This window comes from Lonchura striata, chromosome 28 (genome assembly GCF_050655825.1).
Source record: "Lonchura striata isolate lonStrDom1 chromosome 28, ASM5065582v1, whole genome shotgun sequence".
In the NCBI taxonomy this organism is placed as follows: domain Eukaryota; kingdom Metazoa; phylum Chordata; class Aves; order Passeriformes; family Estrildidae; genus Lonchura; species Lonchura striata.
The window spans coordinates 7,221,129-7,233,240 of NC_140730.1; the positions used below are offsets into that span (position 1 = coordinate 7,221,129).

The 12,112-nt window shown below is 47.2% G+C and overlaps 1 protein-coding gene across 1 annotated transcript in view; it reads right to left on the reverse strand.

Moving 5' to 3' along the window:
* LMNB2 (lamin B2) overlaps positions 1 to 10,157 on the reverse strand; it is a 40,481-nt gene extending 30,324 nt beyond the window's left edge. The window contains exons 1-2 of the mRNA XM_021528183.4: positions 9,863 to 10,157; positions 874 to 1,010 (exon numbers count right to left, since the gene is read on the reverse strand). Coding sequence (XP_021383858.1) covers positions 874 to 1,010; positions 9,863 to 10,099 — 374 coding nt within the window. The 5' untranslated portion in view covers positions 10,100 to 10,157. The remainder of the gene's footprint in view (positions 1 to 873; positions 1,011 to 9,862) is intronic.
* Between the last annotated feature and the right edge of the window lie 1,955 nt (positions 10,158 to 12,112).

Below are 12,112 nucleotides of genomic sequence, written 5' to 3' on the forward strand. Positions count from 1 at the left end.
TGTTAAGCATCATAGCAAAATTGTAATTTTGACTTTCTTAGTAGCTTCTAGCCCCACATTGGGCGCCAAAATTATGCCCTGGTTTGAAAAGCAAAACCAGTGAGAGGCTCTAAGTCAGAAGTACAATTTATTAGGAAAAAGGGAACAAAGAACCAAATACACACAATATAACAAAAGAAGAACCACTGACAGAGTTAGAGATACAACCTGACATTTGCTGGCTAGGGCGGTGGTAGCAGATATGGCTCTGTCCAAGCAGTGCTCCTGTAGACTGATGTAGTTTCCCTCTGGAGGTCCAGTGTAGAGAAGGTCTCAGCTGTTCCCCTTGGAAGAGGGGATCTCCTTGCTGTCTGCACAACCCCGCTCATATCCTTGATGGCATCATTTGGCTCCTCCCTATGGGCGGAGCATCTCACAACAGAATGATGTGATCTTATCAGTCACCTGCCTAAAAGAACAGGTCCTCCTGGAGGGATTTACCTCTGAGTCACGAGATAAGGAAAGAAAGGGATTGCATCTTGAGGTGGTAATGAAATACACCCCAATATTATAACCTAGGACAACCAAGCAGCTGCACACATGCACGTTCATGTAAGGGGAGGTATGACACAACAAAGCAGGCACAGCCATTTGCTTGACTCGCATATCACATGACATTCATCTTACATTTACAAATATACTTGTGTATATACTGCTGGAATTATGTGCTCTGACAGTTGTACCAACAAGCTGAAGGATTTTCCCTCTGACATGGAGGGAATCTTCTCATGGATCTGCTTCCAAAAGGCGTTTTAAGAAGCATCATTAGTATAATTTGCACAGCAAATATTGTCCATTCTAATTGAAAGAAAAGAAATTGAATACTCTCCTCACCTTTTATTGAACTCCTCAAGTTCTGCTCTCAGCTTTCCTATTTCAATTTGTAATCTAGCCCTCTCTTTGGCAGTTTCATCCAGAACTCTTCGAGCATCAGCCAGTTCAGACTCATAGAGACTCTTGATTCCACTCACCTAAGGCAAAAAAAAAGTATTGGGTATGAGAACATCACAACAACTATCAAAGAACTGAAACATAGGACCAGGTTACACACAAGTTTCTTTTGAAAAAGGGTGTATGATATGATTACTGCCATTTAAGAACATTCTATATTGAACATTTTCCATTAACGAGCAACCCAAATATTTAGTTTTTATTACCACTGCGACAAAACATACTATGTTTGAAATGTGCAAACCTTCCCAAGAGATAAACTGAACTAGATCAGTGCACCTTACAATCTTAACTTCAATTACTTGCCGTTATTCCCAACACTGCTGCTTTGGGAGATTTTTTTTTTTTTTTAACACATGAAGACATTTTGTGGAATACAAGCCCAAGGGCCCAATTTGACTCTGCTGTTCTTCCACTACAAAGCTATAAAGGGTCTGAAACCAGATGAACTATAGAAATGTGAACTGCTCAGAAATGAGCTTCCAGTCTTCTCTATCTCATAGGATAAAGAACTACAGACTTCTCCCTGTCCCAAAATCATTTATCATATAATCAGCAATACAAACTGCATGAGGCATCTTGAAGTCTTTTATACCTTTTTATTTTTTATAAGGCATGATTATTTCAAAGTTATATCAGACAACTAAAAGGTACAGACCATGTAAGAATACTACTTTTGCTTCTGTGAAAGGATGCCAGAACAACTTTCATAGAATCATAAAATATGCTGAGTTAGACCTGTCAGGAGCATCAAGTCATACTCCTGGCACTGCACAGAGCACCCCAACAATCTTACATTGTGCCTGAGAGTATTGCCCAAATGCTCCTTGAGCTCTGGCAGCCTTGGTGCTCTGAACACTTCCCCAGGGAGCATGTCCAGTGCCCAACTACCTCCTGGGAAAAAACATCCTGATATCCAAACTAAACCTTCCCTGACTCAGCTCCATGCTGTTTCCTCAAGCTCTCTCACTGGTCATGAGAGTGTACAGACTGGTACCTGCCTCTCATGAGGAGGTTGAATACTGCATTGAGGTCTCCCTTTATTTTCCTCCAGGCTGAACAAACCAAGTGCCCTCAGCAGCTCCTCATACAACTTCCTCTCTAGACCCTTCCCCATCCTTGTGGCCCTTCTTTGGACACTTCTCTATTAGCTTAATATCTTTTTTATACTGTGGTGCCCAAAACTGCCCCCAGAACTCAAGGTGAGGCTGCTCCAGTGCAGAGCAGAGAGACACAATCCTCTCCCTCGCCCAGCTGGCAAGGACATGGTTGGCCCTCCTGGCTCCAGGGCACTGCTGACTCAGATCCAACTTCAATCAATCAATCAGAACCCCTAGGCCCCTTTCTGTAGCCCCTCTTCAGCTTCTTGTTCCCCAGTCCATCTACACAACCATGGCTGCCCCATCCTAGGGGCAGCATCTAGCACTTGCCCTTGTTAAACTTCAGATGGTTGTTGATTTCCCATCTCTGATTGGTCAACATTTCTCTGGAGGGCCTCTCTTCCCTTGCAGGTGTTGAAAGCTCCTCCCAGTTTAGTGTCACTGGCAAACTTTCGTAGAATCCACCACAGTCCTGGATCTAAAGATCATTGATGAAGATATTGATGGGCTAAGGATGGAACTCCACTTGTGATCAATGTCAGCCTGATGTCCCTCCATTACTATAACCCATTGTGACCAATTCGTGAGCCAGTTCCTCACACAGCATGTGACAGGGTTATCCAGCTGTATGCTGAACATTTAGTCAGGTGGATCCTGATCCTGTCTCTCTGAAGCAGTTGTGAATCCTGAAAGATAGTTCCATGGTCAAAGAATCAAAGAATGAGTTGGGTTGGAAAAGACCTTAAAACTCATCTCATTCCAACCCCTTGCCATGTGCAGGGTCACCTTCCACTATCCCCAGTTGTTCCAAGCCTCAATCTGGCCTGAACACTTCCAGGGATGGGGCAGGCATAGCTTCTCTGAACAGATCAGAGGTTCAGAATGCCCTCTCCCCTGCTGCCCACACTGGGGGCTCAGCCCATCACAGAGGGGGTTTGTGGGGGCTAGTGCCCATGGTCAGGGCAGGTTGAGCCTCTCACTCACCAACACCCCCAAGTCCGTCCCAGAGTGACTCTCAATCTATTCTCCACCCAGACTAAATTTGCACTGGGGGTTTGTTACAGAATCCAAAACCCTGCTGCCAACAGCAGTTGTGGAATCCAGAGCTGCTCTGCAGGATCTGCTTGGCTATCCTCAAGCCCTTCACTCTCCTCACACCACCTGGGCTCTGATGCCACTGATGATCACTGTCTTGATTTGAAAGACAGGTGTCTGCCAAGGAAGGCAGAAACCTCCCTGGGAATTGAAAATGTGACCCCCTTCTCCCCAAATTATTATAACTTTGAAATTTTGGGACTTTCAGGCAAAGATAAAGGAAAACAAATAACAGTTCTTTACTAGTATGTGTATGTACAACAAGGCAAACAAACAACAGCAGCAGCAACAACAAACACACCCAGTCCCAGCCTGGAGCCCAGACCCGGCCCCGGTCCGGAGCCCAGACCCGGCCCCGGCCCGGAGCCCAGACCCGGCCCCGGTCCGGAGCCCAGACCCGGCCCCGGCCCGGAGCCCAGCCCCGGCCCCGGCCTCTCCCGACCACCCGCACTCTCCCCTTTGGCACAGTTCCGGGCACAGCCGGCAGGGGCGCCGGTGGCTCCCGGCCGGGCCGGGCAGGTGCGATGATTCCCCCGCGGCTGCAGGGGGCGCTGTGGCGCGGGCTCAGCCGCCTCGCCCCACGGCAATGGCGGGTGAAAGAGAGAAAGGGCTTCCTTTGCAAACCCTCAGTGGGGCAGCTGGTCTCAGCGCCACTTGGAAAGCTGAATGGCCTGCAGCAGGAACTTCAGAGAAACAAGCTGGAAGAGCAGCGGCAGGCACACCCAGGGTGGCAAACACAGTGAGGCCAGGGTCAGCGAGACCCAGAGAGTCCAATAAAGTGTAGCAAAAAGCCAGAAACAGACGCTAAAAGCAGAGAGGCTGGGCAGTGGCAGCTGGGAGACACTTCATCCCAGGAGCTCAGGGTTCCAGGTTTTCCCCTGGGGCACCCCAGTAGATGAGGGTCCTTTGCAGTGAGGTTGGGTATTGAAAAGGTCACAGTTCAACGGCCGCTCTTATAAGCAAAGGCTCATACATGGTAGTAGAAGCAGGACAGAACTCCGTGGTGGCAGCAAATTCTCCCTGCAGTAGCAGCAGCCCAACTGCCTGCCTTCTGACCCTGAGAGCGAGTGAGGAGTTGAGCCCAGCCTCTGAACCTCCAGCCAAAATCTCATAGTGCCTCTGCACTTCTCAAGAGAAAACCTTAGGTACTGCAGCCAGCTGCATGCCTTCTGCACATCTTGGCCTTTGTCTTTCTCAAGTATATATAGTTGCAGTCTCTTAAGCAACAAATGGGAGAAAAACTCCGTATGAGAAAGAAAAGGGAAAAAACCCAACAACAAAATCCAAAACCAAAAAACTCCCAAAACCAAAAACAGCCAAGCCAAAAAAACCCCAAACAGAACCCACCCCTAACCTCCAACAATGACCCAGAGCCATGTAGTTATGTCTGATACTCTTCAGGTCCCTCTTGTCCCCAGCACTGGTCCCTCTGTTGAGGAGCAGAATGGATAAACGCATATGGCCATGTGAGCCTCAGCAGATTTTCTACAATGCCCAGAATACAAACCCTGGGAAGCAGCAACAAACATTCCAAGATGACAAGTTAGGCCAGCAAATTGGTCTCTCAACCGTGAAAATGGAAACCCCATATGAAAGCAAAGGAAAAAAACCCAAAATGTTTACCAGAAAACAAAAGGATATGCTGCAGCCCAATCCACTTCATGTCCATGTGCACCCAAGCATAACTTTTCCTGCACATAGGCCAACCTAGACACCCTTATTGCACCACAAATGTACTTTCACTTTTTTACCCCCTCTTTTGCTGGCAAAAGAGTCTGTGAGTTTGTAGTTGGGCAACACAGGAGCAAGGAAATAGAAAAAGAAAACAGAGATGCTTCCATAGCAGACTCTGAAAGCTACAACTGCTGGATGCTCTTACCTACCTTCACTGGGAGCATTTAAAGCTCAGTAGGCAGTGGGTCAAGGGCAGACACACCAACACCCTCTCAAAACAACCCCACTTGAGAAAAGCTGCAGCATGTAATTCAGTGAAGACTTGAAACATGTCAAGAAGGCACTGAAGCAACATGCTAGAAACGAGAACATGGCAAGAAACATGTTCCAGCCAACCACAAGTGACTCCAGACAAATTTGGTGATGAAACATTAATCTCATAAGAATACATTAATGTGCAAAACATAAGTGTATTCCCACCAGGTGTGGCTTAGTATGTTCTTATTTAGCCAGTTATAGATTGACAAAGGACTGCCAGTCAGCTATAGCTCAAGCCCACCGAGAATATCAGTCAAGTTCTCAAGAACAATGAAGATGTGTGTTACGTCACCTCCCAGATGACATCTACAGTGCCAGAAAATAATTTAACTCAGTATTTCAGAGGATGCAACTTGAGTGACCCAACATCTACAGCAGCGTCTAAGCATGTATTTTGCAGGTGACACCTAGGCAACACCAGACACTCATATCCTGGTCATGACAGTAGTTCTGGTCACCAAAGGGCATGGTAGCTCCAACACTGGCAGGTAAGAGGAAACCATGTGAGATTGCAGCCACCTGCACTCACATCCACAGAGATGGAAAGACATGGATGAATAAGGAACCCCATAGATCCTGCTTTTGTTACAAGGGCAATTCCCATCGGGAGCTGAGGCTCCCAAGGATCTTATTTTTCTAATTCTCCTTTGAGGGGGGAGCACAGTGGGGTGTCCTCAGAACAGCGCAGTAATCTCTCCTGTCCCCATTAAAACATCTATTCAAGAAGGCTACAACCATAAGCACTGCAAGAGAGGGAAGGGAGTTAGTAAAAGGGAATTGAGGAGAGCTCTAGGACTGTTCTCTTAACTCTTCCAGTATGTCCCCTCCCAGCCTCACAAATTATGTTATTGCAACAGTGACCCCAACACAGTGAGAACAGAATCAGTCATGTACTAAGGTTTAAAAAAACAAGGGGATAAGCTCAATTTCTCTTCTGTCACAGGCTACCTTACACAAGGGCAGTGATGGAGGAAAGCAGAAAAGGAATGAGAACAGTTAGAGGTTCCCTCAGCCACATCTGTAAACCTTTTTTTTTGCATTTGACTGAGGGCTTACAGTATATACTTTTTATCTGTCTAGGTACCTACTGCATACTGTCGGAATCTGAGGTATTGATGATCCTGAGATTGTAGAAAGTCTCTGTCTTTCAGCCCTGCTGCCAAAGAAGCCATAATTGGTCTGTGCTGGTTTCAAGGCTGTTTATTCTGTTTATCTCTAACATGTTCTGCTGCCCTGCCACAGCTCTGTCCTGCAGGACAACGTGTGGGGCTCTGCCCTCAGTGGGATGTTACAAACATTCAATACCAGAAACTCCCTGGGCTGCATTTACAATAACGTGCCAATATCTGTCACCTACGTTGGACAGTGTGTCCCCAGCCTGAACCAACAGAAAAATGCCAACACCACAGTGAGACATGGAGGGCATGAAGAAGGAGAAAAAGGACAGGACACACCCAATTTCCTCCATCTTGTCCCCTTTGGACCCCTTATCTAGAATCCTAAAATTTTACTTTTGCACCCATGCCACACTTAATTATTACTGATATCAAACACTCAGAGCTGGTAATTCATCCTGTAAGATTGAAAACTCTTTTCCATGGACAGGTATCACAGACAGTGTCTCTGGGGGCTCTGTCCAGGGGGCTTCCTGACCCCTGCCAGGGTCCCAGACTTTCCAGGGCAGCCAGAGGGAAGCCCTTGATTCCCACACATACAAGTAAAGCAGCAATGGACAAGGTTAGGAAAAAGGCTTTAATTAAGAAAGAACTAAAGATCAATCAACTGCAAAGCTTCTTTTCTCTGCTGTTAAGAGATGGCAGCCCTGTGTTCATAAAAAAGAACAGGAATAATATTGTCTATGATTATGCTGAGACTGCCACACAAACAGCAAACAGCTGCTTTCTGCAATCTTCTTCAAACTGGTGATTGAAACAATGAGGAAAAAGTACATCCTGATCAGCTGATGATTAAAGAATCTCTGGCAGAAGAATGACTACAGCCCTTGCCTGATCAGCATCAGTAGAACTTCTCTCATCCAGGAGATGCTACCCTAAACCAGAACTTTGAGGACAGATCAAAACTGCTCCCACACTTGCAGGGTGGGGGCAGGCAGTGTCAGGAACGGTCACCCATTACTGAGGACATGTCATGTCAGTAAACAACAGTGTCACCCAGCTCAGGTATGGTCCCTGTGGAGTTGACAAACAAAGAACAAACATCTCTCTCATGTTAACCATGGTTCTGTATACTGCTTGCCATAGCTATCCTTAACCTTGAGAAATCCACTTTTGATCATGGACCCCATCATCTGCTCTCTAGGCAAAAGTCTCAGGTAGTAACCAATAGCCCACTGGTGAGCAGTTCTTCGTGTCTGCTTCCCACAATGTGCAGCATACCACCTACCACAGTGGCAGGTGATGTTTTCTGCCATTACCAAAGAAAAGCCAAAAATAATAGAATATTCAATTAGCTTTTATAAATAATAAATAAGATCCAACTCAAATTTACACACAGTTGAGAACAACAAAAATGAGCTTTCATTCTGAACACTGCGGAAAAAGAAAATAGTCTCCTATAAGCATGCAGAGCTTAGATGCTTACATATATATTTAATAACACAGAGAGAACAGTATGCAAATTTCACTGGATTATGTTTAACTGTGTTTCTACACAGAAGTTAAGAGCTGCTTTGGGGTATGTTTGTGGGGGTTGTGGGATTTGGAGGGTTTATTTTTATTTAATATCTTATTTCACACTAAGCCTAATCATTTTATGAATGCAAATTCCAACAGTTAATAATTGTCGGAATTTGCTGAATTGTCAGCAGAAAATCCAATCTACTAGGTTGGTCCCAAAAGTAAAAGGATATGATTCTCCCATTCCAGTAAATCAAAAATCTGACAACTATGTGAAGGCTTACTGCTTCCATAGTCCAAAACCAATGTCCACTACCCACTACCAACACAGTAAAACTATAAAGTTTCCTTTTGTGGACATATAAAAAGAATAAACAGACCTTCCTAAATGGATGAGGAAAGTATTTAACAAAGGTGGTCCAAAGGAAGAGCTTCATGAATCCTGAAGAAGTTTGTTATGTTCAAGGATTAAGACCTTTTTAAAGTCTGGATGAAAAAACTGGAGACAGAAAGCTCAAAGTAACCAAAAGGTTAAAAAGTAACCAAATATTCTCCAGTTTACTTTCTGATTACCGCATCAGAATACTTTTCAGAATTGCTCACACAGAACGCTGTTACAAGTTGGTTTATGCTCATGCTAAAAGTCGAATGAAATTATATCTACGTTGTCTGCTTGTTCTCTTACTTTTGCTACATGTGTGCTGTCAGTAGAATTACACTTTGCCTCTCGCATTTCAAAGGGATACTCCTTCTAGCCTCCAGAGATCTACAGCATAGAAATTCCCTAAATTAAATGTATTTATTTTGTTCATAGCATGATTTCACATGACAAGTGATGTTTCATGCTTAGAAACAGCTAGCGATTTTGAAAGCATGGAAGATACAATATATCATTAAGTGATACAAAGGGACTTTAAAGGTACTTTGGTTTTGGGCATATATGTACTGATTGCAGGTACTCCAAACCATCTCCAAATAAGACACTCTAGTATCTGCTCTGCTTAAACTAAATTAAATCAAACCCTATTCCCAACACTCCGAGCACCATTAAATCAGCATCTCAAGGGGTGAAAAAAGGAAAAAGAAAAAAAATTTAAAAGCTACACAGTGGCACAGCGATCCATCACATCCCAGAAGTTACAGTCCAGGCTGTTTATTGATAGGCTTTCCACAGCACCTTAACATCACCTCAGTGGCGGGACACCGCACCTTGCTGAGAGGGTTTGGGCTTGCACAGGACGGGACTGTCCCCAGTGTGTCACCGACTACATCCTTCCGGCATGAGGAAAGGAGAGTACCGCGGAAAGCAGACACCACAGAATAGGGAAAAGCAAGGTTTAGGGAAAAAAGTCACGCAGTTTTGTTCCAAAATTCGAGGAAACAAATCAGAGTCGCTTACACAGACTTGATTCCGAGTATTTACGGAATCTGTAAAATATTTTCTACAGTCAGAGGCAAAGCCAGTCTAAACCCTTTCAAATCTCCCATCCCATTGCATCAGCCATCAAGACAGAGGCCGTAGGGGACACCCAACACCCTGGTACCAGAGTACGCGTGTGCTGTGGGCGCGGGGCACTGGAGAGCTCGGACCGCCCGCGACCCCGGCCGAGCCCCGCCCGTGGCCAAGGGCCCCACAGCGGCTCCGCGCTGCAGCCCGGCCGGCGCGGGAGCCGCCAATACCGCCCGCAGCGCCGCGTCCGCCCCGCTCCACTCCCGCCACCGGCACGGGCTCCTCCCCGTGCCGAATCCCGGCCTGAGCCGCCTTGAATGTGTCGCCAGTAGCCCCTCAGCGCGACAGCGCGGCCAGAGAGCTGCCCCGCGGGGCCGCGCGAGTAGGTGCAGGGTCTCCATCGCCCCCGCTCCCCGCGCGGCGGACGGGCATGGCGCGGCGGCCGCACGGAGCCGCCACAGCGCACCCCGCGCAGGGAACGGGCGGGAACTGGCCGGGCGGGAACTGGCCGGGCGAGCCCCGGGCCACGGACCTGCCCCGGGATGGAGGTGGGGGGCGCCCCACAAGCAGTCGCTGCTGGTCCCCAACTCCGGCCGTACCTCCCGGGTGGTGACCTCCTCCTTCTCCGATATCTTCAGCAGAAGACGGTCGTTCTCCAGCTCCAGCGCCCGCACACGGTCAATGTAAACGGCCAGGCGGTCATTGAGCTGCCGCAGTTCCTCCTTCTCCTGCAGCCGGGAGATGCGGGTCGGCGACAGCGGGGTCCCGCCGGGGGTGCCGCGGCTCGGAGTGCCTGACATGGCGCTGGGCTGGCAGGCGGGCGGGCAGCGACTCATTCAATCCCGCCGCACCGGGGGAGGGAGCGCTAAGATGGCGGGCGGGCGGCCCCTCGCGCCGCGGCGCCGCCTGGGACATGCAGTCCCGCCGCCAAGATGGCCGCGGGGCTCAGCGCTGCCCGCCATTTTGCGCCTGATCAAGGCTCGCCGTTGCTGTTCGGATTACGCGTCAAGGACAGAACCGAGCGTGGGGCCGGTTCTGAAGCGAAGAGGTTTTGGTGGCGACTGTGGAAGGGGCCAGAGCGACCAACAGGACTGACCTTCACCCGCTCCTGGCGGAGCAGCAGCCCGGGTCGCTGACGGGGCTCAGGCCTGTGGGCTGATGGGTTCACTGAAAGGTGTATTCGTGTGTTTTCACTGTAGTTCCCTAAAATACCGCCCACAGCCGCCTGTGCACTGTGTGATTTTGCCCGTCTTTGCTGTCCGCTCTGCACAGGATAGGGTCCAGCTCTGTGCTGAAATGGAGAAAGCATTAGACGTCCCCAAGGTTGATGTTTTTAGGAGTTCCTAAAGAGTGATGTTTTTTGGCTACATAGTTAAAGTTTGTACAAACTAAAATTTGCTGAGTTTTCTGTTCCTGAATATTTGGAATTGTATTTTCCCCCAAAACCTCAAATTCTATCTGTTCTTGCACATTAACAAGTATAAACTGGATTACCATTCCCAAAAGCTATTCTTGGTCTTGTGCCTTTCAGCTACAAGGAAGGGCTGAGAAAAAGAAGTTGAAAAAACTGATTGAAAAGACTGTCATCTGTATGAACAGCAAAGAGAAAAAGTAGCAAGAGCATTATACAAAGATAGGTCTGGATAGAAAAACAGGAAAGACAGCAAGAAAATACAACATACAATGAAAACTTAGGGAAAACTTAGGGACCCAGGGTGAAAAAGCAGGTAGTAGTTATTTGGTCTCAAAATAGAACTAAAACAATCTTCATGTGAAATCCTGGTATCAAATACACCTCAAACTGGAAAACCTTGGAATAAACCCAGGAATTCTGGGTTCTCAATATCCATGTGGGCAAATAGCTTTAAGTCTCCCTAGCAATCACTGCATAAATCACGGTTTTTCACCTGACTGCATTTACCTCAAAATCTGCATCTGATACAAAACTAGCTGTCCTGGCTGTGTGGGACAGCAGAGTGCCTGTCCCACCTGCTCATGCATCACCTCTCCTGGAACAGCGCTGCATGTCCCTTCACCTCTGTCTCCTACCAAGAGCCAAGGACAGAAATTTCCACACCAGTCTGTGGAGTTGTGGATATCAGTGGGTTCCCCAGAGGGTGTTTATGAGTGACAGCTAAAATGAAAGCAAGATCACTTCCCATGTACTTTCTGAAAGGCACAATCTCTCTACATGAGGGTCACTGCCGGCAGGGTGCTGCTAGTGAGATCTGATGATATAATGAGCGAATTAGCATGACATTCAGCTTTCTGCCTGAATCGGGAAGGAAGCAGAGACTACAAATCCCAGGGTGCTGTGGTCGCTGCTCGTAATGAGGTCGGAACCTGCCCCATCTGCCTCTTGCGCTTTGTTCCAGCCACACTTGGGAGTTGCAGTACAGCACAGTGCGTGTTTTGAATTTTGGCGCCTGTCTGTAAACTGTAGCCGAACTGCTGCTGGACCGGCTCCAGCACCCTTCCGGCCCCTCCTCCTGCCTCACGCAGTCCGTGTCATCTCTAACACCCGAGCAAACAAAAAAAAGACCCCTGAGCATCAAGCCGTGCACTTAAGAGTGAACTTTTTCTCTCTTTAACATTCAGTTTCTAACACTAGCAAATTTGTGGAAGACCAGCTATAAACTCTGTGTTAAGACAGGAAAAATATTTTAAGAATGCTGAAAGCCTCTGTATAAGCATTTTTGGGTTAGCTCACTTCTCTTGTTATTTGATGTGATCATCTGTACATCTTTCATATTTTAGAAATTATTTTAAGCTTTTTGCCTAATTTTGATTGATAATGTAAACCAGATGTAAATCCCCTTTGTTCATGAAGTTGAGAAAATGGCTTAGAA